Source organism: Diabrotica undecimpunctata, chromosome 9, assembly GCF_040954645.1.
Source record: "Diabrotica undecimpunctata isolate CICGRU chromosome 9, icDiaUnde3, whole genome shotgun sequence".
Classification (NCBI taxonomy): Eukaryota; Metazoa; Arthropoda; class Insecta; order Coleoptera; family Chrysomelidae; genus Diabrotica; species Diabrotica undecimpunctata.
Genome location: NC_092811.1, coordinates 119,341,664 through 119,367,908, shown reverse-complemented (window position 1 = coordinate 119,367,908; position 26,245 = coordinate 119,341,664). Strand labels below are relative to the sequence as shown.

Here is a 26,245-nt window from a genome sequence, read left to right as displayed (position 1 = left end):
ATGCAACTAAAAAATATATTATAGTATTGTAGAAGAAAAAGGAAAAGTGCTTCTTTAATATTCTGTGCAGAATCTTACTTTTATTGTACAACAAATGTGGTATTGTTTTTTAAAGACAATTCCAGATCTCACGTATCACAACTTATGTCAAATATTTTTTCCAACATCTTCTAATATATATTCAGTTCTTTTTTAATAAAAACCTTAAAAACTATTTAATATTCTAACTTGGCGGAGAGAAGCATAAATAATCGTTATATGAATGATTGCCAAAGTTTATATATATCGTAGTATGTAGTCAATATAGAAGCAAATTTACAAAGTTACTTTATAATATAGTTGAAATTGACATTAGGATCGATTATTATCGATGAATATATAGTAGATATTCACTAAGATATTTAAAAAAGTAAAATATCAGAAAAAAATAACAAAAAAAAAGTATTTTAAACATTACCAATCAACAACATTCTTAACACCTATTTTTTTATTGATATAAATATAATAAATGTCTATATCTCCATTGATCTCATGTTAAAAGTAGTAATTTTGAAATATGTACGAGAAATAATCTTTTAAAAATATTTCTTTAAAAGCAACTTAGATCAACAGCTGAGTCACTAAAATCAAAATGATGCAAATTAGATTATAATGTAAGAACAAACCTAGTCATTAAGCTATTAGTATTCGCTTATGCAAAGGACGGCAGCTCCTATCCCAAAATTATGCTGTCAGAATCACAGCAAATCAAAAAACCTAGTGTTTAATTGTACTAATTAACTATCACAGTTACAAAATTAATCTTGCTGTGCTATTGAGAAACACGAGGCAACTTGATGACGAATTAAAAGTTTTTATAAAAAATATCCAACAGGTAGCTTGGGAAAATACTCCCACAATAATTTCTAGAACAAGTTATCCAAAAGAGATCAGAGAACTCATAGTAGAAAAAAGGAAGTTAAGAAAAAAATGACAGCAATACAGATCTCCACGAGACAAAACTAGTCTAAATAATGCTACACAAAAACTAAAAAGGGAGATACAGAATCTAAAAAATTCAACAATTGATTCCTTTTTAAATAATTTAACAGCTGACCAGATCACAGATAATTCGTTATAGAAGGCAACAAAAAGAATGTAGAGACCAATTATTCATTCTCCTCCTATTAAGTTGGAAAACGGCAACTGAGCTAGAAGTAAGGAAGAGAAACCAAAACGATTTGCAGATCCTTTAGAAACCACGTTCAAACCCAACGACAATGATGGTGAAGAACTGAGATGGGAAGAACCATTCCAAACCGAAGAAATAATAACGTTTACATCATTTAGAGAAGTATCAACAGAGATTTAAGAGCATATAAATCCTAAGAAAGCTCCAGGATATGATCTCATAACAGGAGAACTATTAAAAAATCTACCAGGAAAAGCCATAGTTGACACACCTAATAAATGCTGATTTTAGATTGAGATATGTTCCCAAACTCTGGAAAGTAGCCGAAGTCATTATGATGACCAAACCAGGTAAACCTCCTAATGAATTGACATTCTATCGACCAATATCACTCCCTCCGGTGTGAATTCTATTGAAAATATCAAAACCAATAATAGAAAGAAAAAATGTTCTATCTATTCAGAAATAAAGATTCCAAAAGTTCACAGAATAAAGAATATAATATATAATAGAAAAAAACATTAGAAGAAAAGAAAGTCTGCTCTACAATCTTCTTGGGCGTAGCATAGGCATTTGATAAAGTCTGACATGAGAGTTTAAACTATAAACTAAGAACGTTCATGCCTAAACAGTATTCAGAAATCTTTGAATCATACATTGCGAATACATATTTCAGAGTAAAACAAGAAGTGTACACCGATGTAAGGAAGATCAAAGCTGGCGTGTCACAACGGAGTGTATTAGGTCCGGTCCTGTACCTATTGCATATGCGTGACATTCCAGAGCTAGAACAAACCAATGTTGCCACCTTCGCGGATGATACAGCCATACTAGCGATAGGAGACACTAGTGAAGAAGCGACTGATAAGTTACAACAAATGAGACTAAATCTGCACACATTAACTTTACAAATAAAAAAAATAGAAAATTTCCCATTTAGAATAAATGATACACTAAGTTCCTTAAGCAACTTCAGCAAAATACTTGGGCATCATCCTAGATGCGAGGCTGCACTGGAAAGTCCGTGTCAAAAAGAAAAGAGGGGAGCTTAATAATAGATGTAAGAAATTGTATTGACATTCAACATTATCCATTCATAATATATTATCCATTTACAACAAGTACTGAGGCTAGTAAGGGTTTATGGGTGCCAACTCTGGGGCTGTACAAAAGCTGGTAATCTACATATTATCCAGAGATTTTAAAACAAAGTAATGAGGAACATTGTTGATGCTCCTTGGTATATCCGTAACAGCAATCTCCACCAGAACCTGGGTATGCAAACTGTGACCGAAGTAATCAAGAGAACAGCAGCAAATTACGAGCAGAGGCTGCATAGTCATGTAAATGTCGGGACAATCCAGCTTTTTGACAACACTGAACTAAAGAGAAGACTCATAAGGACAAAACCATTCGAGTTAGTGTAAATGTGTAACAGTTTATTGTAAAAAGCAGATTATAGTGCTGAGATGTTATTGCATGTTAGTTGTAGTGTATAAGTTGATAGATATAATAAGAGTAAGCCGTAGGGTAAGTCCTTAGATTTGAGTATTTGCTGTTTATTAAGTTAGGTCAGAAAAAAACTGATAGTTGGTCATTTGTGACTACATAGCAGTATACAAACACCGTACAGTTGTTATACAAAAAAAACTTTCTTAATTTGAACTATTCTAGAAACACATTAGTGCAAGCATTACAGTGAATAAATTTTTATATATAAACATGATGAAATGTTATTAGGAGGATCCGTTTGCATACTGCAAGATTATAAGCGGAATAATCATTTTGTTTAATCGCTTATTACAATCGAAGGACTTAGACATCTACAGCGAGTACCGATCCGATGAACATAAGAATTTCTCTTTTTTGTTATTTAATAGAAAAATTCCTAAAGTTGACCGGATTTAAAATGGCAATTCACTGAACTTTCATTCAGGAAGCTACCGCTCTAGTTTTTGTGTTTACAGGGAGGGCAAGAGAAATGTCATTTTGTTGTTTAAAGCTCAACAGAATGTCAAATATCGTAATTTTTGTCACTGGTAATGTTTAAAATGTTTATATTTATGGAATGAATCTTGAAATATAATAAAATACAATGAACACACTAACATTGTTCTTTAGTAAAAAAGACATCTCAATTAACAGTAATTTAAAAAATACCCCAATATACCCTACGCGACTTATAACGTACTTATATGTATAAAATAGACTAATTTTAATACACTGAGCTATAAAAGGAAAAACTACACAGGAACATATCTTTGTTATAAAAATAACAGACTTTTACTTATTATTTATGTTTAGAAGTAAGGACGAGCAATTTGTAGGTAAATCATAAGAAGGTACAGTGGAAGCTAAAGCTGAAGAACCAGCTCACAAACTGGATTTCGTTTACTTAAAAGCCGACACGCCCACTTATTTAAACCTTATTCTGGCTTACTGTCAGTAGCGTAACTGACAGTAAGCAACGATTGTACATGTATATATGTAATTGTTTGTTTCTAGTGTCTATACTTGCAAAGTGACTGGTGATTTGGATAAAGTCGTGAAATAATATTTAATGTATTTAAATATTTTGATAAAATGGTATTGGGAGAAGAACAAACGGCATTTAGACCGGGAATACAGACAAACGACAACATATATATCATTAGAAACCTAATAGAAAGAAGCTAGATACGGGGGAAAAACTAGTGTTAGCATTCATATACCTAAGAGCAGCATTTGACACGATAGAAAGACATATTATAGGGAAATGCTTGAGGAAAATAAACGTACCTAATGCATTGATAAAAATTATAGAAAGTACTTACAAAGAGGTAAAAGGAAGGGTACAAATAACAGGGGAAAGATCGGAAGCATTTAATTGGAAGAGAGGTATTAAATAAGGAGATAGTCTCAGCCCTTTGCTATTCATAATAGTAATGAACGAATTGATAAGAAACACTAGAGTCAGAACTAATCAACTACAGAGAATAATAGGTTACCGCAGATTACAACCGGTAACAATAGAGTCAGTCCTTAATGTATGCAGACGACATAGTACTAATAGCAGATTCCGAGAATAAAATGCAGAAACTAATGGATATATGGGTAGAACAAATAGAACAACTTAAATGGAGATAAATGAGGAAAAAAGTAAGGTAATGATAATCAGCGGCAAAGGAGATAAGGAAGATAATCAAATAAAGATAAAATGTAAAAACTCAGAATTGGAAATAGTAATAACTTACGAATACCTGGGAAGTATAATAACTAATGACGGAAAAATAGACTGGGAAATAATAAATAGAGCAAAGAAATCAAACAAGTTATATTATGTGTTAGCCCCAATAATGGGAAAAAGAGAACTTGCATGAGAAACAAGAATAAAAATACATAACACAATAGTGATACCGACTGTGCTCTATGCAAGTGAAAACTGGACAATTCTGGAAAAACATAAGAGCAGGATAAACGCAATGGAGATGAGACATCTAAGAAGGATAGTTGGAAAGACAAAATGGGATAGATTAAGCAACGAGACTATTAGGAGAATGGCCAACCAGGAACCGATAATGAACAAAATAGCAAAGAGACAAATGAACTGGTATGGGCATCTGATGAGGATGCAATCCAATAGAATAACAAGAAAAATTTATGAAGCAAAAAACATCGGAAAAAGAAAAAGAGGCAGACCAAGAAAAAAATGGATACAGCAAGTAGTAGAGGTGGGAAAACTTAATCAAAAATCACTCGAGGAATTAAAAATAATGTCAGGAAACAGAAAAGAATGGAAGAGATGGGTAAATGGAAATTAAAATACCTAGCTCAAATCCGACACCCTGATAGGGTAAAAGGAAGGGGAGAAGGAAAGAAAGAAAGAAAGAAATATTATGATAAAACAAAATAGAAGCGGTTACTTTAGAAGATATCAAACGGAAAACTTCACAAGCAACAGGTAAAAATATTGTGTAGTTTATTTATAACAAAACGTAGTTTTCAATATTCTTATACATATATTGAATATGTTTACATAAGTTTTTTTTTATTTTCTATGTATATAAAAATTAGTTTACTAAAAAATTTACAAAAAGGTAACAATTTTGTGAAATAAGAATAGGAAATTCTTGGTATCAAGATAATTTCATTTTCATTAATCATGCATGTAAATCACGTTAGAAATGCTAATTACATTATAATTCCTCACTTAGTTTTTGAAATGATATTATTTTTAAACAAATGCAAATATTCTGACATACAAAAGATTAATGTTACAAGAAAAATATGAGTTACCTACAAATAATAAAATATATTTTAATAACAATTTGCCAACGTTATGACCAAAACTTTTTTTAGTTTTAAAAACACTTTAGAATTAATTCCTAAGATATCTAAAAGGAAAAATTAAAAAAATATATCTATGTGCTACCTTATTGATACAAATTTTACCAAATTTCTTAAAAATCTTCATATAAATTTTATTTTTTCCTGATTTTTTATTGGAATGAAGTGGTCATAAAAAAACCGCTGTGCCGGTAGAAGTTATACTTCTATACACCCGTTCGCCGTTACAAATTTATATAGGTATATGGTGCATCGTTTGCTGTATATAAACATTTGACCTGTAATAGGAGTATAATAAATGAAGGATTGAATCAATAATTTAATGAAAATATATATTTTTATTTTCATTTTTATTTTATTTATGTATAAAAGGAGTTGAATGCAAAAAAAAATTTTACACATATTCTGCAGTAAAATTTATTGTTTATTTTGTTATTAATATAAAAATACAATACAATACACTGCAACATAATACAATACAAATTAAAATGGAATATTCATAAGTATTTAAAAATGACAATAAACATAACTTACTTACGCATATGTTTAATTTACCATGATACTAATGTTAATAAAAAAATAATAATATTAATAAATATTAAATATATTTACAAAAGGAACATTTTTATTCTCGAGAGAGAAAGAGAGAGAAAATATATCTTCTGTCTCTCTCTTACCTATATCTTACATATGTAATGATTTTGCCGATTCACTCCCGTAAAAATTTCCAACGTCGAACGCGCGTTTAGAAGTATAACTTCAAAAAATGTTTGTGGAAGATAAAAATAAAAAACCAACAACTCGGAGTATGTTGTAAATTTTCATTTTAGTTTAAAATTTAGTATTTTTGCGTATATTACATATATTTAATAAGATTAACGTGAGGTTTTTAAATATTTTAAAAATCATAGGGTCATAAATGTCCCTATTTATTTATTTGTAATTTTTTTATGTAAATAAAATTTTATGTCCTTTGGAACATGAAATGTTGTATTTGTATTTTAGAAAAAAAATGCAATCTTTTTATTTGTATTTTAGAAAAAAAGCTCAACATTCGGTTTATATTGATGTTTTCGGATATATTTTTTGTAATAATTTGGTATTTGTAATAAATAAGTAAATAAGTCAATAATATATTATTTAAGGCTGATGAAACAAGATATCGATTAGTGGAAATATTGATCATAAAAGACAATCATAACATTGGCAATACAGATTTCTTATTTACTAAAAACATTTCCAACAAAACAGTCATAAAGCTCTTAACTAGTTATAAAATAGACTTAAATAACAACGAATAGAACTCATAACAACTTTACGAGACCTTTTACTAAATCCATCTGGAACTACTTCATTTTTATTATATAACTAAACCCCAACTCTAATAAATACTTTATATCCTAAATTTATGACATCGATATAAAAATAATTTTAACTTCTTAAATAATTAACAACCCCTCGATCTTTCCTGCGTAGCTTTCTCAACAGTTTTCGGACATAAATATTCAATATGGCGGCGATACATTTTGAGGTCACACTTGGTCAGATGACGCTGACCTTTCTTCTTTATGCTATTCGCCTCCTAAAGTGAGCGCCTGGACTATTCTGGGATCTGCCTTGCTACCTGAAAATAGTTGATAAATTAACTAATTGAAAGGGCTAAGCATGAACGAATAAAACACAAATTACATGCATGTTATTAGACAGACGAAAACGTAATTGACAATAATGAGATAATAACAGGAAACTGGAGAATACTGAACAAGCCTCCCCAAAGCTCAATACTTTTGATATGATTATGTATCTTGTAGCATTTTATTTTGAAGTCCCCTCGTATATGTGTTAATTGAAATCCCCTTATATATGCATTATCATAACGAAGAAATTTTTTTCAATGTTTCTTAGTTCGTATCCTTTAATTTAAAACCCATATAATCTTTCGTTCTTTTTTTAGGTCGCCGCCGTCGATAATGAATCTTTTTATTGTTTATTTATGTCACAGGCGCAAATTCTTCGATATTTCTTTGTTCAAACCGCCCGATATTGCGTTTTCAAATTAATCTACGTCTTAATTTTCGTTGTGTTTTGTTTATGTTGGCGTTTTGCTTATTCTAGTTTATGCCATCAATTTTTAAGATAATTTCGTCACTCTCGGTAAGGCCGGCCGCTGTTAAAGGCTTGTTTAGTTTTATTGGAGTCCGAATTTCCTTCAAATTCGTAATGTTTTGTGTTTTTCGCCTTTTTTCATGGGAAAATGTATAGTATAGTAGCAGTTGTATGTGAAGTTAAAATGAGGTTGAAAAGATTGGTCATTGAGAGCAGACGTCGGTGTGTGTGGTTGAAATTTGTTGAAAAAAAGATTTGTATCTAAGAGATTTGCGGCGTTTCCAACAGATTTGAAAAATACCCACATGGTTCCAGTTTTTTAAAGAAGCAGATTTTCGAAGTTTGTGTCCACTGCCAACTTTTAGCCTCAATTTTGTTTGTCCTTGGTCGTCGTTCCAGACTATGGATGCAGTTTTTTGGGTGGCAGTAAATCTCCAGTGTAAGTGAAGTTCCTAACCCCAGAAATTTTAGTGAAACCCAGGTAATTTTTTTTTGGTTGAACTTTTAAAGGAAAAATAAACATTTTCTAATAATAATTGCTTTCATAAAAGTTTAAGAAATTGTAATAACTTAAATTGTAGATGTTAGGGCGAGGCCTAAGATTTAGTATTAACATATGACAGTTAGCACTATGTTTGACATTTGGTAAATACCTAATCATATTTGAGATTTTGTTTTTGTTTTTTAAAGAATGTTAACCACTATGCATAGTTTCACTTAAAAAGATATTTTTTCTGTATTTGTAATAATATATTTCTGCTACAAATTGTCGCCCATTAACAATTGTAAGTTTTGTAGTATCTCCAACTCCTGGAAATTGTAAACAGATGATACATGTAAGTCTTTTTTGTATTTTTGTATTTTGCAGCTATTGTCATTATAATTTTGTATTTTTTTTTAGCCTTCTTGTGTTCTCTATGTTTTGTAACTGTTTGTGGTGACACAAAAATAAATGTTAAATTTTGTTTTTCAACATTTTGTTTATTTTTTTAACAAACCCTTTCTTTTTGAGTTTAATTTGGAATGTTTTGCATTTCTGATAATTATTTCCTTAGTTACAACTAACTGTTGTAATAGGTATAATTAGGCACCTCAAGTGGCGCCCTATATTAAATTTCTTGAGGTGTTTTCGGTTTATTTTCATTCTGTTTGTCCCAAGAGATTTATGACCCTTTATTTCATTTTTCTGTAGTTGCCCCAATCCAAACCCCTTGTCTTTTACTTATCCACGACCCCAGCTCTCCAACTAACCCCTGAGTGCCCGTTCGCACAAGTAGCGTTTATTTTGCTTACCCTATCTTCGCCCCAAGAATGTCTATTCCCCACCTTCTACCCCTAATAGTAATACCCCTATGGTAGGCAAAATATTTCGTTACAATCTTGGTTAAGTCAATTTCTCCTTAGAAGTAATAAACTTCAAAGGGGCTATAAAATATAGCTTTAATCGGCTCAATATTAATAATATTAAATCAGCTAGATCAGATGCTAAAAACTACAGAAACTTTCACGAATGATTTAGTATGCACTTCGGGATTGAAAACTACCTTATTCTTAATATAGTCAGAGTGAAGGTTCAGTGAGAAGGAATCGATATGAAAAATTGCCAAAACATTGAGGCCACCGGTGAAAATGATGTGTACAAATATCTCGAAGTAAAGCAAGACCAAGTTCCGATTTTATTTGAAGAGTAACACAGCTACATAACTCATAATTTAATACTAAAAATTTGTTTAAAGCATTCAATAAAAACGTATATATCTTACATTGAGGGAGACAACAAAGACAACATCACACACATTGAAGGTACAAAGAATGCACTCATGCAATATTTATAAGTAAATAAAAATGTACATTTGGATGAGAAGACTTCTGCATGGGCGGCATCTGAATAAAGTCAACAACATAGCATCGAACAATTAGTTGCATTAGGAAAGATGTTTCCCGAAACAGACGGTAATCTACGTGTCATTCAGGATAATATTATCAAAGACTGTCAGCTCCAGAACGACAAATGCCGATATAAACATTAAGTATAAGAAAGCATCTTACCGGAGCCCCCACACAGGTATTTTTTGACACTAGTTATAAAGAATGGCATAACTCAATAAAAAAAATAATTTATCAATGATACAGGCCGACATGATTTTTGGTGTTTTGAGTTTGACATGTGTCCTTGCTAATACGGGTACGCTGATTTTGAATATGAATTCGGTTTAAGCCCATCACGTCCAAATTTTTCACAAAATTTCGTAAATAGCATTATAATTATTTTTTTAAAATACTTATATTTTGAAAGAAAATATTTAAATACATTATGTTAGTTTCATTTGAATGGCAACACTGCCGATTCCGTCAACTTGGCGACTTTGAAAGTTGTGTATTGCTTTAATAGAGTTAGTTAGCGTCAGTTGTTTGTAGCATCTAGTGGTATTGTGATTTATGAGTACTTATCGCGTCATAATGTTATCAAGAAAGTGTAAGAATAGTCCGAATATATTTTGTTGTGTGTGTGGTGATTTAACAATATGAAAGAAACATAAGAGACTTTTTAAAGAAAGCCTATCACGCTTACTTCGGTGTAAAGCTTTGTGATCAGGATAAACCTTGGGCTTTACACAAAGTCTGCTTTCAGTGTGTCAAACTACGAGAAAATGGACAAAAGGTACATGTTTCATGTTCCAAGGCAACAGCGAGTGCTTCATCTAGAACTTTCGGTCTTGCTAGTCGTAAAGCTTTCACTAATTAACTGTCTTTCAACCCATTGACGAAGGTATTAACAGCAATTTCTTCCAAAATGTTGTCTAGTTCGTCTGGATAAGCCAACCTCACTATACGAGCAACATCTGCTTCAAACTCTTGCAAATTTTCACTTGCTCATTGAATTCTACTACTTAGTTGTACTTTGTAGACTTGTTGTAGATGGGCATCTTCGTAACGTTTGTCTAGTCGAGTGAACACGGTCTGATAACATTTTTCTTGAGCCTTAGGAATCGATCTTAGGATATCCGCAGCATCGCCTCCTAAAGCAGCAGTTGAGGAAACAGCCTTTTCTTGTTCTGTCCAATGATTGGCTGTCGCAATGTCTAAGGTATACTGCATTAACTGGTGGTAGCACTTTCGTATTGGTTATCATGCTGTCTGGTTGATCTTCTCTTCTACCTTATTGAATGTTCTAGAAACTTCTTCGAATTTCTCATTGCTCTTTCTACAAGTTTCTTTCATCATTTGAGAAACAATTTTTATTTTCTTTAAAACTGCTTCTTCTGCTAAATGAAACTGTAATGTCTCTGGGCCATCTCCATTCTTGTTGAGAACATCCTTCAGTCGTTATTGAAGGACCTTCTTGGACCCGCTGTAGTCTTCATCGCGTTCTTCCAGATACTCACGCAACTGTTTTACTGAAAGTTCTACAAGAAGCATCTTTGGTCAGGCACACACGTACTTTACAAATGTTACATTTTGGATACGGTTACAAAAATACGAAAAAAAAATTTAAGAGACGCCTACTGTCAAAATTCATGTATTTATTGTATTAATTCAATATAAAGTCCTTCTTTCACACCGGATTTAATTGTTTTAACAGGCAGCACATCATCATCATTATCCATCGCACCATAGCCTTAATGAGTCATGTCTTGAAATTGTTTTTAAAAGTAATTCACAATAGAATACATAAGAAATTAGATGAAGGTATAAGTAATACACAAATGGGATTTAGGAAAGGACTGAGAACACGAGATGCACTGTTTGCAGTAAGTGTTCTTTCGCAGAGATGCTTAGATATAAATCAGGAAGTATATGCCTGTTTCATTGATTTTGAGAAGGCATTTGACAGAGTGCAGCATAATTGGCTTAAAGAAATTTTATTAAATAAAAACATAGACAGTAGAGACATTAGAATCATATGTAACCTCTATTGGAACCAAACAGCAAAAGTGAAAGTTGAAAACGAATTAACCGAGGATATCCAGATTCGCCGTGGGGTCCGCCAAGGGTGTATTTTATCACCCTTGTTATATTTCATTTATACAGTGAAGCCATCTCAGAATTACCGCTTGCCGAAGTCAGTGAGGGCCTTATAATAAATGGTGAGCCACTTAATAACATAAGATATGCTGACGACACCGTCCTTCTGGCAGGAACACTAGAAGAACTGCAACACCTTGCTGAACAACTAAATATATATTGCAACGATTATGGACTAAAAATAAATTTGAAGAAAACCAAGTTTATGATATTTACAAAAGCACAAAACATCAAAGTTAAGCTAGTACTAGATAATACAGAAATTGAACAAATATCTTCGTACAAATACGTTGGAGCATGAATCACAGAAGATACTGATCAGACAAAGGAAATAAGATGCCGCATTGAAATTGCACGGTCAACTTTTAATAAAATGAGAAAACTTTTTTGTAATCGCGATATCAATATATCGCTCCGAATAAGAATGCTTCGATGTTATATTTTCTCTACCCTTTTGTATGGGGTTGAAGCTTGGACACTTAAAAAATCCAACATTAAAAACCTAGAAGCATTCGAAATGTGGTGTTACCGACGTATTTTGAAAATATCATGGATGGATCGCAAAACAAACGACCAAGTTCTCGAACAACTAGGAAAACAATGCGAAGTTTTTCAATAGCGTCTGTTGGTTTTGTTCTACGACATATTTCTTCGTTTGGCATTCGGCCTCTCAGAGAGACACCCAACATCTGGCGCTCCATAGCCATCTGAGCTACGCGAATCTTATTAATTTTAAGGCGGCACATATCGTAGTGCAAATCAAGTAACACTCAAATATTATAATTCATAACTGGTTTTATAACTAAATTTTTATGCGATAAGTAGTCCCTGCACACATTTCGCTATATTGTACAAAAAAAGCCCTATAATTATTTAAAGTACTTTATAAAATGCAAAACTTACCCTCTCTGAATTCTTCAAGGGTTAATCGATCGTCGTGGTTTCTATCCATCTGGTCGAATATTTTATCTACTCGTTTTTGCGGTGTATTTTCATCTTCTGATGGCTGCTGACCCTAAAAGAGATACAAAAAGGTATTTCCGTCATAAAGCAATAATGATGTAACCGACTTGGCTGTACTGTAAACTCGTGGAAGTAGGTTCTGCGGATATTTATATCGATTGCATTAATCTTTGAATACAGATGCTAAATAATGCCGACCTCATTTAAGAGGAGACCGAATAAAATATTAGAAACAGGTATAAATTCAGAATACAGTATTATGTGATCAGTTTCATAGGTACACATAGGTTAGGTTAGGCTAGGTTAAGTACACATATAGCTAATAGATGGTTTACATTATATTTATATTTTTATTAAATGGTCTTTCCTAAATAAGGAATTTAACTGTATTAAATTCAGTTAATAGAAAATAATGATAATATCAGCAGAAAAAAACCAATTGTATGACATCTAAATACCCACTACGTTGTAAAATCGAAATTGATGGGAAGATAATAAAGCAGAAAGCAAGGTTTAGATATCTGGAAAAATATATATCTAATTACGGAGATGTTGAAGAATAAGTACGACAACAAAGTTTAAAAGCAAGTAAAGCTGCGGGATCTCTTAATGACACAATCTGGAAGAATAAACACCTAAGACAAGACAAAAAACAAGAATCTATAAAGCAGAAATTAGACCTATATTAACATATACGGCGGAGACAATACCCGACACATTTAAAACGAGACGACTACTTGACAACAAAAGAGATGAAAATACTCTAACAAATATCAGGGAAAAGAGTGGTGAGAGAAGCGAAAACGCAAGAAGAGCATTCAATATAGAAGACATAAATGGATGGGTGAAAAAACGGAAACAGGAGTGGAACGAACGCATTAGTAGAATGGCAGAGGATAGGATAGTACGAATAGCATGAGATAAGTCACCAAATGAAACGAAGAAGTATTGGCAGACCAAGAAAAAGATGGTGCGACAATTTAATCAATTTAGGAGGCTAATATTGAAGGAGATGTATGTATTTATCATGGTGCACTTTTTTTCCCAGGATTCATTTTTCTTTTGGCAAATTTTTCTTCTGACCATCGCTTGCATTCTTTTGTATTCGATTCTGTCTTCCACATTTTTTGTGTTCAGATATTTTTGATACAATTTTCTTTTCTGTGTTATTTCCTGCGAAATATCTTGATCCCACCAATATGGTTTTTGTTGTCCGATCTTTTCATATCGCCCTAGTGCTTCTAGGGCAGCGGCGTGTATACATTCTTTGATGGTTTTGTATAACTGATTAACATTCCTGGTATTATCTTCCGTTTCAATTAGTTTTTGTTCCAGTCTACGTTTATATAGTTTTCTAACACTTTCTTGGTGTAAACTATTCAAATTGTATCGTACTTCTTGTACTTGCTCCTTTGTATGGTTATCTTGCGGCGTTTTCTGTTCTCTTTTATGTGGGAATGAAATATCTGAACGTAGGAGGTAGTGGTCACTGCCGCAAGTGGGTCCTCTACATGCTCTTACGTCTTTTGTTTTCAGTCGACTTTTTTGTTTAAGGATGACATAGTCTATAACTGATTTTAAGTTTCGGGTTTCCTGAGTCCACGTATATTTATGAATGTTTCTATGTTGGAAATATCCATTCATGATCACATATATCTATTAACCTTTCTCCGTTATTGTTTGTATTATCTTCTCCATATCTACCTACTACTTTATCGTTGTTCTTTTTTCCGACTCTGCTGTTGAGGTCTTCCAAGATTATTATTTCTCTTGTGTTACCCACCTTTGTGATTTCTTCATTCAGTTGTTCAAAAAAGTTATCTTTCACATTTACAATCGCATCGTCATTGATTGCATATATGCCCAGAATGGTCAGTCTGTATCCTTTTATACATATATTCATTTTTATCATTCTTTCGTTGATACCTTCCCATGATGTGATGTATTTTCTAAAGCGACGGTGTATCATAATGGAGACTCCTTGTTGAGCTCTACGTTCTTTTGTGACTCCGGTGTAGAAATGATCGTATTTACCTAGGTTTTCTGATCCTTGTCCTTTCCGTTTCGTTTCCGTAATAATAGCTATGTCTATCTTCATTTTGTTTAGTTCTTCTAAGATTTCTGAAGACCTTAATTACATGATGCGAAAACTATTAGAAGAGTTTACAGAGTGGGGTTTGGAAGTGAATATGGAAAAAACTGAGTACATGAGTATCGGAGGAGATCAACATAACCTTCTTGTAGAGGAAAATCAAGAGATCAAAATATGTGATAACTACAAATACCTAGGAGTAAAAATCACTCAAGACGGAAAATTAGATGCAGCCATTAAGGAACGAAATACACAGGGAAGGAAAGGCATAGCCTTACTAAACAGCGTACTGTGGGATAAAAACATCTCTAAAGACAACAAAAGAAGAATATACAACACCATAATTAAAAGTATCACAACATATGGATGCGAAGTGTGGCCCCTAAAAGACAGATCAGAGAAAATGCTTAGAGCAACAGAAATGGACTTCTGGCGCCGCTCGGCGGGAATCTCCAGACGCGACAGAATAACAAACGAGAGAGTCCGAGAAATCATGGGGGTTACACATAATATTGTTGATGACATCAAAACGACACAACTCAGATGGTACGGACACGTAAGGAGAATGCCGGAGAATAGAATACCAAGACAAATTCTTGAATGGTAACCAAGAGGTAGGCGAAGACCAGGAAGGCCTAGAAGAAGTTGGAGAGAAGGAGTTGATAAAGAAATCAGAGAAAGAGAACTGGAAGACGATCTATGGAACGATAGAATGAGATGGAGATTGGAAATCGGAAGACGTCGAAGAACGTTGTAAACCGAAATTATATATATATATATATATATATATATATATATATATATATATATATATATATATATATATATATATATATATATATATTGAAGAAGAAACAGACTTTAAAGCCTATATACAAGAAGGAGGAAGAAGTAGAAGAAGAAGAAGAAAATAATTTGCAAGAATTAGAGTATAATCTATTTTCGCCACTATAGTATTGTTACTTTTGATGATAAAACCTGAGTCAGTAGAGTTCAGTAGCTGGAATAAATGGTTCACCGCCAGAGTACACAGCCCTCTAATTAGGTAAGTCCCATAGAAAGTTTTGGGAGAGAGTTTCTAACGCCAAATGCAGACGGGCCGAAACTAATTTTATTTGGCGGCAAATTCAAAACGTAGGTTCTGAATTTTAGTCGGCAAATTCACAAAATATGCTCTGAATTTTAGGCACCAAAATTCAGAAAGTATGCTTTTAATGGAAAGTAAATTTATAATAAATAATAAAAACTTATTCTATGCCAAAAAATATATTGTCTCTGTCCAAAAATAGTGTATACAGTTACGCATTTTTATATATTAATATATAATATAATATCAGACAGAGAGAGTATATATTATTGTACAGGAAAGTTTTTATTTAATATTTTATGACTATATCTGTTTTCCATTCTCTTAACAAACCAAAGTCCCGAAAACAACAAAAGAAAACACAGATATCCTGACACTTGTTAATTTGTATAATTTTCTTTGGTAAAGTCTTGGGAACAAATATCCTCCTCCTCCTTCTCCTCATTCCTTAGGCCCTTGTCAGGGTGTGGGTGGGGACACTCTAAATATTGTTAGCTTGCTGTCTCCATTGGATGTAATCCTGTACCAGCTGGACAACTTCACGTAGGGATTTTTCCACATATAGATGCCTGTATATTCATTAGTACTGGTTTGTTATAAGTTTAATACCTTCTCAAATACTCTTCCTTAAAGGACCATCCCAATAAAGTTTAAACTCTACCATTTCTGCAATCTTGCTCTTCAGGATCATCAGAAATTAGCATGTAATTATTGCTCAGAAGTAGAAGGTCTATGAAAATTTATAATAATATAATATTATTAAAATTAAGAATGTATGACTTTGTTTTTATAAAATAAGGCAAATTTTAGGAATGGATTATTGTTTTTTAGGAAAACATTGTATAGTATAATCATTGATCATCATCTTTGGCTCGACAATCCTCTGTGGATCTTGGCCTGCTCTAAGATTCGTCGCCATTCTGTTCGGTTTCTGGCAACATGTTGCCATCTTCTGATTTTTAATATCCGTAAGTCGGTTTCAACTCCATCTAACCACCTAATTCGCGGTCGGCATTTACTTCTTCTTCCTACAGGTGTTCCTGAGGTTAGCTTTTTAGCAATCGTATTATGTGTCCAGCCCATCTAAGTCGCTGTGTTTTAATGAACGTTATGACATCTGGCTCATCAAAGAGCTGATACAATTCAAAATTATATCTTCTGCGCCACTGCCCTTGGTCGTTTGGTCGTTTATAGCTCCAAATATTTTGCGGAGTATTTTACGCTCAAATATTCTGTCTGTTAGAGTCCATGTTTCTGCTCCATATGCGAGGACCGGCCTCAGCAATGTTTTGTATATAATAATTTTAGTTCTTCTTTGAATGTTTCTTGAGTGGAAATGCTTTTGGAGTGCATAGTATGCCCTATTTGTAAGATTTATTCGTCTTTTGATTTCTTCGCTTGTTTTATTGGTAGCAGTCAATAGCGACCCAAGGGTATGTGAAGTTGTCAACACGTCCAAAGGTATGACTTCCAAAGACTGTTTCTCGTTCCTCATTTGCTATTGGATCCGTTGTAATCAACATGTACTTGGTTTTATCTTCGTCGATGACTAGACCGACCTGTTTCGCCGCTGTTTCAAATTCTAGGAGATATTGCTCAACATCTCGCTTGCTACGCCCTATTATGTCAATGTCATAGTCATAATATAATCATTATTTTGGGTAAATATGCAAAACTAGTGAAACCATGGCAACAGCACTAACATCAACGTCATATGCCTTTTGCTATGTCATACCCACACCTAACGGGACTAGTAGCGCCGTCGTCATTACGAACGACTGGGCCCATGAAAATCACTCTCCCCATCTGTCCTATTCCACTTACACTACTATTTCTGATTGTTCGTTTCGATACGATTGATTGCGACATAGTTAGTTTCGATGTTGTTTTCACCAGATACTTAATGGTGAATTTTTAAGCATACAGTGGAGGTAAACCATATAATGACAATCTGTCATTAAACGCTTTAAAAAGATATATCTATTAGTCATTCATGCGGCATTGATATATTTTTCTTGGCAGCTTATGGAACTCTTAGCGCAACCTTTCTGTTGAGGCTCTATTATATTGTTTCGAGCACAGTATTGGTAGATACGCTGGGCTACATTAGATGTGACCAATTTGTACAAAGTTGGAAGACAAGTGTTGGAGATTTGGGTGTTATTTTGATCCTTCGGGTTTCGATAAGTGGTTCCCAAAGTTAGTAATGATAGTATCTTCTAAGGATTAGAAATAACATAATTAATTAATATTGATAAGCACTCTTGAATACACCAAAATTTCAATAGACGTCTCGTCTAGGAGATTTCCGGTTATGAATCTCTTTGATATCATTTAACACTTATTCAGTAATTATGAGTTTGTATGGAGTCATCATCATCAAGACTTGATAGAATGTTTGCCGCTCTTACTTATTGCGGTCAAGCACGACGTATTTTTGTATATTGTCAAAGTTTATTATATGACTTTGTTTTCATTATAATTGTTTCCACTCATTTTGATCTATACGTAGGTCTCTTCAGTTTGTCACTTTCAGGATTTTGATATGTCCCATGCCTTGGTACTCCCATCTCTTTCTAGGTCTTCCCATTGGTCTTTAAGTATCTGACTTCCATTTGATAACCTTATTAAGCAATAGGTCGTTTTTCCTACTCTCTATGTGTCCCAGACATCTATATAACTGAATCTAATATCGATATAACTGTATCTTTTCCTTTCATAATGTGTCTTATTTCGCGGTTTTAGCGGCGAATCCAGAATTGCTAAGTGGGAAGACCGATCGATTCTCTCTATATCGGCAATCATCTATACCAACCCGTTTTAGCTTACCGGCCCGACGGGAAAGATTCCATATTAATAAAATACATTTGTACAGTCGTCAGAGATTTGGTCTCTACAAATCATACGAACCAGCTGAATTTTTCTGACGATGTCAATTTTAGGACAAAAAAATATATAAATAAGTTTACCACCTTTACCTAAAGGCTTCCTCCTTACACAGAGAAAATTTTGAACAAAAATGTTTGTTAGCATATTTTGTGTAGAATTAATCGTTCCCTCAGAATGAACGCTTGAAGCCACCGGTGATTTTCAATGTCAGGTATGCGCGCGAAATCAATTTTAATAAAATTGATATCGATATTGACAAAAATCAACATGCGTTTTAAAGACGAAAAGTATTAACATGGGACGTTCTACCCTACTTATATGGTAGTGACCACTACCCCATTATAATTTCTTTAACGCATCAGAAAACCACAAACATCGAATCGCCTATCTCAAAGTGGAATATTAAAAATTCTGATTGGACTAACTTTACCAAACAGATCGAACAGGACGTTAACCAAACTAACTCCACATCATCAAACGACATTGACAAGTTTTTAAGTACATTTTTACAAACCATCACAGCAGCCGCAGAGACGTAGGTAAGAAAAATAAAAATTTTAAAGAAACATAAACCTCTTCCGTGGTGGACACCTGAATGCAGCTAAGCTACAAGAGTTTATAAGAAAGCTTTCAATAAAGTAAAGCATTATAAAATAGACGAAAACATAACGGACTACATAAAAAAATGAAGAGCTGAGGCAAGATACATTCTAAAAGAGAATAGATAAGAATCCTGGAAAACATTCATCTCATCTCTAAATACATCTTCAAGCATAAGTACAGTTTGGAGAAACTTAAGGAAAATCTCTGGCAAAATCCAACCATATAAGATTTTTTAACCTTTTCTTGCAAAAAATAACAAAATGAAAAGTGATAGAAAAGAAATCGTAGATATGTTAGCAGACCAATACGAATTAAATTCCAGTGATGAAAATTACACTGATAATTTTAAAATACAAAAAAACAACGTAGAAAAAAATATATTGGGATTCGACGGACATGATATCCACAACCTTAACGTTCCTTTTTTCCTTCATAGAACTTGCTGAAGCCTTAAACTCTTCCAAAGATTCAAGCCCGGGACCAGACGATATCTCCTTAGCATTTCTACTACATCTAGCAGACGATGGGAAAAATTATTGCTAGACCTTTATAATTTTATCTGGAGTAACCAGGTTTTCCCATCAACTTGGTATGATGCAATAATATTACCACTTCTTAAGCCTGAGAAATCTCGGACATCACCTGAGTCATATCAACCAATATATTTAAACGATATTATATGTAAAGTGTTAGAGAAAATGGTAAATAAAAGGCTGAGTTGGTATTTAGAACAACAAAACTCCTTATTCCACAACAAAGCAGATTTAGGCAAAATCGATACACTGTAGATAACCTAATAGATAAGTCAGGAATACATGAAGCATTTTCAAATAAGCAAGATTGTATCGCCGTCTTTTTTGATATTAATAAAGCTTATGATACTGTCTGGCGATTCAATATCATATCAAAATTGCATAATTGGAATATCAGAGGCAATATGTTAAAATTTATTTCAAATTTTTTTCAATCTCGCAGCTTCATAGTTCGATCAGACAACGTTAACTCAGATAAAAAAGTTCAAGAGAATGGAGTACTACAAGGATGAGTTATAAGTTATAAGATCAACCCTTTTTCTAATAGCCATAAACGACATACTTCAACAATGCTCACCGATTGCTAAAGGAAGATTATACGCTGATGACTTAGTTTTACTTACCAAAGGAAAAAACTCTACATCTATTTAAACACACTTACAACAAACAATCAATCAATTAGAATCATGGGCTAGGACTATCGGATTACAATTTTCACCGACAAGAAACTAAATGTATTTTATTCATACGAAAACATAACACTCTAACTCCACATCTGAAGCTATATAATCAAACCCTCAGTTTCACAAATAATGGTATGGTGATAATGGTGGTTTTAGGTATGGTTTTCGACCAAAAGCTCTCCTGGAAAAAACATACAACAGAACTTAAAAAATCATTCCAAGCAGGTTTAAATTTTATGAAAACTATTTGCAGCAAAAACTGGGGAGCAGATCAAAATACACTATTACCATTATTTATGTATATAAATCTTTAGTAAGATCCAAACTCGACTATGGTGCGATAGTTTATTCATCAAGCAAAGTATCAGTATTGAAAACGTTAGAAATTGTTCAAAACACAGCTCTACGAATAGCTAAAAATAGCTAGCAATAAAGAACACCCTACTTATAACAATACGTTCACAGATCGATTTCATATTCAGAGACACTTTCTCTACAACAAGACTAGATCCACCATTTTACGAAAGAGTTAGAAGAAACCTTCATGACCTACATCTCGAATTTCCTGAAATTCTTCCAACGAATTTCCTAACTTCTCCACCTTGGTTAATATCAATTCCCAAGATTACTACTATACTACTAACCTTAGTATATATAAAAAAGTAAGATTATAACAGACCTGATCAAACAATCATTCTTAATAGAAATGGAAAATTATAAAAATCAGTATAAGATATACACTGATCATCCAAATCTTCAGACGGTGTTGGTGTAACCATCCTCACACCCAATACATCCTTAAAATTTAAATTCAATCTTATTACTTCCTCATACACTGCAGAGTTGTTTGCAATATTACAAGCACTTATCCACATAAAAGAGTCGAAACAGTCCTGGTCTCTCATAATAACCGATTCACTAAGCTCACTTCACACTATCAAAGGTTTATATACCAATAATCCAGTTTCCTCACATATCCAATCAGAAATAGAGATTCTAAATAATAATAAGATCACTGTTAACTTCATGTTTGTTTCATCACATTCAGGTATAAAAGAAAATGAAGAAGCAGATGAACTAGCCCGATTAGCAACCTTCAGCCAGGACTCCATTCTTATTAATGAGGTTTCTTCAAATGACTTCAAGTCAGAAATAAAATATAAAGTGTTATGTGCGTGACAAAATAAGTAGAGTGCATCACAAAATAAACTCAAAGAAATCAAAGAATTAGTGAAAACGTGGCTCCAACCCACAGCGAATAGACACGACCAAGTGAGAATAACACGTTTGCGACTAGGACACAGTAACTTTACACATAAACACCTCTTTACGCGAACTGTACCGCCACCAATGTGCCCAAATTGTCAAAATTCTCAAGTAACACTCTCTGTGAAGCATATACTAACTCAGTGTAAAACATATGAAGCAGCAAGAAAGAAGCACACTATCCCAAATAATATAAAGGAAGCTTTAGGAAAAAACATGAACATTAAAAACACAATAAGTTAATTGATACAGTCCTGAGTCTTAAAGACTCAGGACTGTATCAATTATTGTAATTGTTTCTAACTTTACCTGTATTATATTTTTTAGGTCGCTAATAACTCTTGTGGTTACAGCGTAAATTAATAAAAAAAGGCAAAAAGTGCTGTTTTATAATAGTTTTTTTTTTATAAATATATAAAGTCAGTTTAAAGGTGTTAAATGAACGTTGATACTCTAAAATATTCTTCAACTGAAGTTATTGGATGATTATCTCGACAATTCTGTCGATAATTTAGAAGCAGAAATAAAAAAAAATTCAAATTTAATTTCGGATTTTTTTCTTAAATCTTAGAAATTGCTTTTTTCTATCGCTGAACTTAACGCAATAGCTTTCCCGGGCTGTCGCTCGCGAAGTAAAGATTTACTTCCGCAAACAGTGTTTAGATTTATATACAATATATTCTGAAGTATTGACTGTTTTAATTGTTTTTGTAATGTTATTTTTGATTGTCATGCTTTTAAATATTCCAATTAAAAAACAAATCATATCAGAACCATATTAAGACAAATCAAGTTTGTTACATTTTGACCAAACTTTACTATTCAATAAAGATTGTCAAAAACAGCAACTTCTCTATCGCAATTTCACGCCGTTTTATTCTTTTCGCGTTGCCACCGTCATTCGAAATCTTGACGGAAAAGCTAACAATTCATGAAAGGAACTTCCAATGGAACGCGATTGCATTTTTATCCGGGATAGAAAAGTTTCTCTATCTCCAAGTCAAACGAGACGAGAGTGGCCTCAGAGTTTACTAGGAAATGAAATCTTTGGAAGAGCGTCCAATTTCTCAAAAGGTAAATACCGACGAGTAACTACGTTTCGCTCTTTCGCTGTGTTTGTCTGAATGTCCGTGAGTCTGTTGCTTACTGTAAGGTGCTTTGGGATGCAAATGGAAGCAATATATTTCACTTAGGGCTATAAATTTCACTTAGTATTTTCAACCGCCAGGTTGAATGGGTTTCAAACATAAAATCCTGGGTTTGGCGAAACAAGAATAAAATAAACAAATATATAACTGGGAATTTTATTAAGAACTTATAGACACTAATAAGATGTATTTTTTATTTTCTTTGTGGATAAGAAAAATTAGAATCGTAAATAAAGCACAAGCAACTAACAAATAAGCAAAAAAGACAATTCATTTCCTTGACATACGTCAATAAGATTAAATTTGAATGATCGTGTGACAGGTAGATTTTTAAAATTTGATCAAACTGTAATTATGACGTCATTACGTCAGTTTGCTCAAACAAGTTTAATCAAATATTAGACCGTCTTATATACATATATATATCTTACTTACTTACTTAATCAGTAGACCCATTTGTACCTTTCGGTGTTGGGCCGTTTAAAATACAATTCATTACATTTCAATATTTTTGACAGTCTTCTGAGATATATATATATATATATATATATATATATATATATATATATATATATATATATATAATATATTGTTGTGGTATTCAAAATTGAAGGGTAAAAATATTAAATGTACGATGAAATCAATATTTTAGAGATTATAGAAAATAAAAAAAATACTCCGAGCTGCCTGGAATTAACCAAAGGTAATCTTAGTCATAAATAATCTTTTGTATAAATATAACAAGTGAAATAGTGCGGGTACAATGACGAGAAGTTAACGATGGTTTTTCCCCATAAGCCATAAAGTGTTCCGTAAGCCGGATTTGCGCCATGAAAAGGACAATAGAAATGGTTAATAAATAAATGATTGTTCGGAATATGTAAATACTCAGTAGAAATTAAGTGTCCTTGTAGAAATAATATAAATTAGGAAAGTTTGTAGGTATTTCTGATTTTATGTAGGAGAGGTTGGATGAATGGATAGAGGAGATGAGAGAGTCAGTTAATTCCAGTTTCTTAAAGTAAATGGTTGGTTTTCGAGGTGGTATCCAAGGGTAGTAAGTGATAAAGAATAAGTTGTGAGTTGGTGAAGTAATTGTGTCTGACGGTAGCTGATCTGGTACAAATTTGTAAGTAAACTTTTCCTGCTTGTATTCTACGTATCGCTGTTTATTTCGGAACGAGAGATTAAGTTTGGCGAGAGGAAAAGAGGCTGGCATCATTGGAAAGGTAAGTGCATTCGAAGGAGAGCATTGAAGACACTAAATTGCAATATCTTGTTTAATATTGCCAATTACATAGGAGGCTGCTGAGAACTGATAGTTCATTTTGCATAGAACAAGGAATTGGACAACTCAAGGCAGAGGAAGAGTTTCAACGGGAGAAATATTCATAAAATATTTAATTTAAGAATTTTGGGTTAAAAAATATTATATCATATTAGTAACGTGTGAATAAGTTGTCGATAGTCGAAGGAGATCAAATTTGTTCTGAGAGGGGACACGGAGCTGTGGAGAGAATTGGATAATTCATACAAATTTTCTTGGTACAATCGTTATATCAAAATTGCATTAGGAAGGACACTGAATATTATTTGATTTGTTTATGTAGAATAATAAGCTGTATCTTAGATTGTAGTTGTATTATATTATCCATGCATTATTGAAGGTTCACGTACGTAGAACGAATTTTGTTTGATAAATATTGTATGCTAATAATTTTTGGAGGTATTTTAATCAGTTTATTTTATTACATTATTTTTATATCATATTATGTTGTTTTATTCCGTTATTCTTTGGACCTAACCCATCAGCTGTAAAGTATAGATATTGAAGCACGTTGAAAGGTGTGATATAAATCATCAATCAAAAATTTTAATAATGTTTTATATATATTTTTTGTAAAGTTTTAAAATTAAAATTCTAGATATCACATTAATATTAATATATATATATATATATATATATATATATATATATATATATATATATATATATATATATATATATAAATTCTGTCATTATTAAGCGTTTTATTATAAATAGTGCTTGTGATGAGCCAACTTGAAACTACCGTTGCATAAAAAAATAACGAAAGGAAACGCTCTACTTACCACCATCTGATATATAGCATCAACTATATTATACATTTCCTCCCTGGTGATAAAACCATCGTTGTCTACGTCATAAAGCCTGAACGCCCCTGAAACAAAATCGCGTCATTAATATTTTATATCAGAAAGTCGTCAAAGCCAAAAATGGTTTTTATTATTAAAAGCACTCTACAATATTAACTCGGAACAGGAAAGCAAGTTTATCTGGCAGATATTAGTTTATTGGGAGGTATAATACAGCTAGCTGTAGCCAATAAGGGCTAGGTTGTAATGAAGTCAAGTTCGTGTTTGCAGTTGATCCGCTTTATTGTTTATATAAATATTTAATATTTTTTTCTACGTTTTCGAACAAAAATTTGCTAAATGACATAAAAATAGCATAAAACATAATTATTTGATTCGATTAATACTCACTAAAAATCCATTTCAAAAATAATAATTTTAAGTTTAATTTAAATTGATAATTCCAATTATGTATAGAATTTAAAACTCACAGTAACATACATAATAATAAAGTAAATGAAGACATTGTAAAAACTAAAGCATCCTTTCAGATAAAAGTAATAAACACTGAAATCATAAAAATTAATACAAATGGTGAAAACAGCTATAGAGCTATTATAATTAATATGATGCATGAGAAAGAATATTAATTTCATAGCTACGAAAATAAGCAAGACAGGCCCAATAAAAATATGGTCAAAAAAGTGCATCACTTATGTGATGCAAACAAATTATAAATGACCTGCACTGCAGGAAATACTGAATAATTGAATCTTCACCGAAACTCAAATAAAACAAAACAGCCGCCCAATATGTTTATGCTGTCGATCAGAAAAGAAGATGTCAATAAAATATTTAGACTCACAGACATAACGACCATGGAAGTGGGGATTGTCCCATTAAAGAAAATTAAATTATTACCACAGTGTCAAAAGTGCTAATCTTATGGACATACAAAGGGATACTGCGGAAAGCAGCCTAGATGTGTAAGATGTAATGGTACCCATCTAACCAGCTAGTGCAACAAACCAAACGATGCTGCTCCGAAAAATAAAAAATAAACAAATGAAAAAAACTTAGTTGCCTAAATAACCCCATAAGACAGCCCAGTGAATCCCAAATCCAGAATCTACAAAAGGAAAGGTAAATGTTTACAACAGACAAGCTTCTAGATCATATACTAAAGAACAGAATAATAGGAATCAGAGTAACAATAATACTAGTATCCAAAATCACA

The 26,245-nt window shown here is 32.6% G+C and overlaps 1 protein-coding gene across 1 annotated transcript in view; it reads right to left on the bottom strand.

Annotated features, from left to right (window-relative positions):
• Positions 1–6,879: 6,879 nt before the first annotated feature.
• LOC140451290 (frequenin-2) overlaps positions 6,880–26,245 on the bottom strand; it is a 198,097-nt gene continuing 178,731 nt past the window's right edge. The window contains exons 6-8 of the mRNA XM_072545035.1: positions 25,006–25,094; positions 12,533–12,644; positions 6,880–7,121 (exon numbers count right to left, since the gene is read on the bottom strand). Coding sequence (XP_072401136.1) covers positions 7,069–7,121; positions 12,533–12,644; positions 25,006–25,094 — 254 coding nt within the window. The 3' untranslated portion in view covers positions 6,880–7,068. The remainder of the gene's footprint in view (positions 7,122–12,532; positions 12,645–25,005; positions 25,095–26,245) is intronic.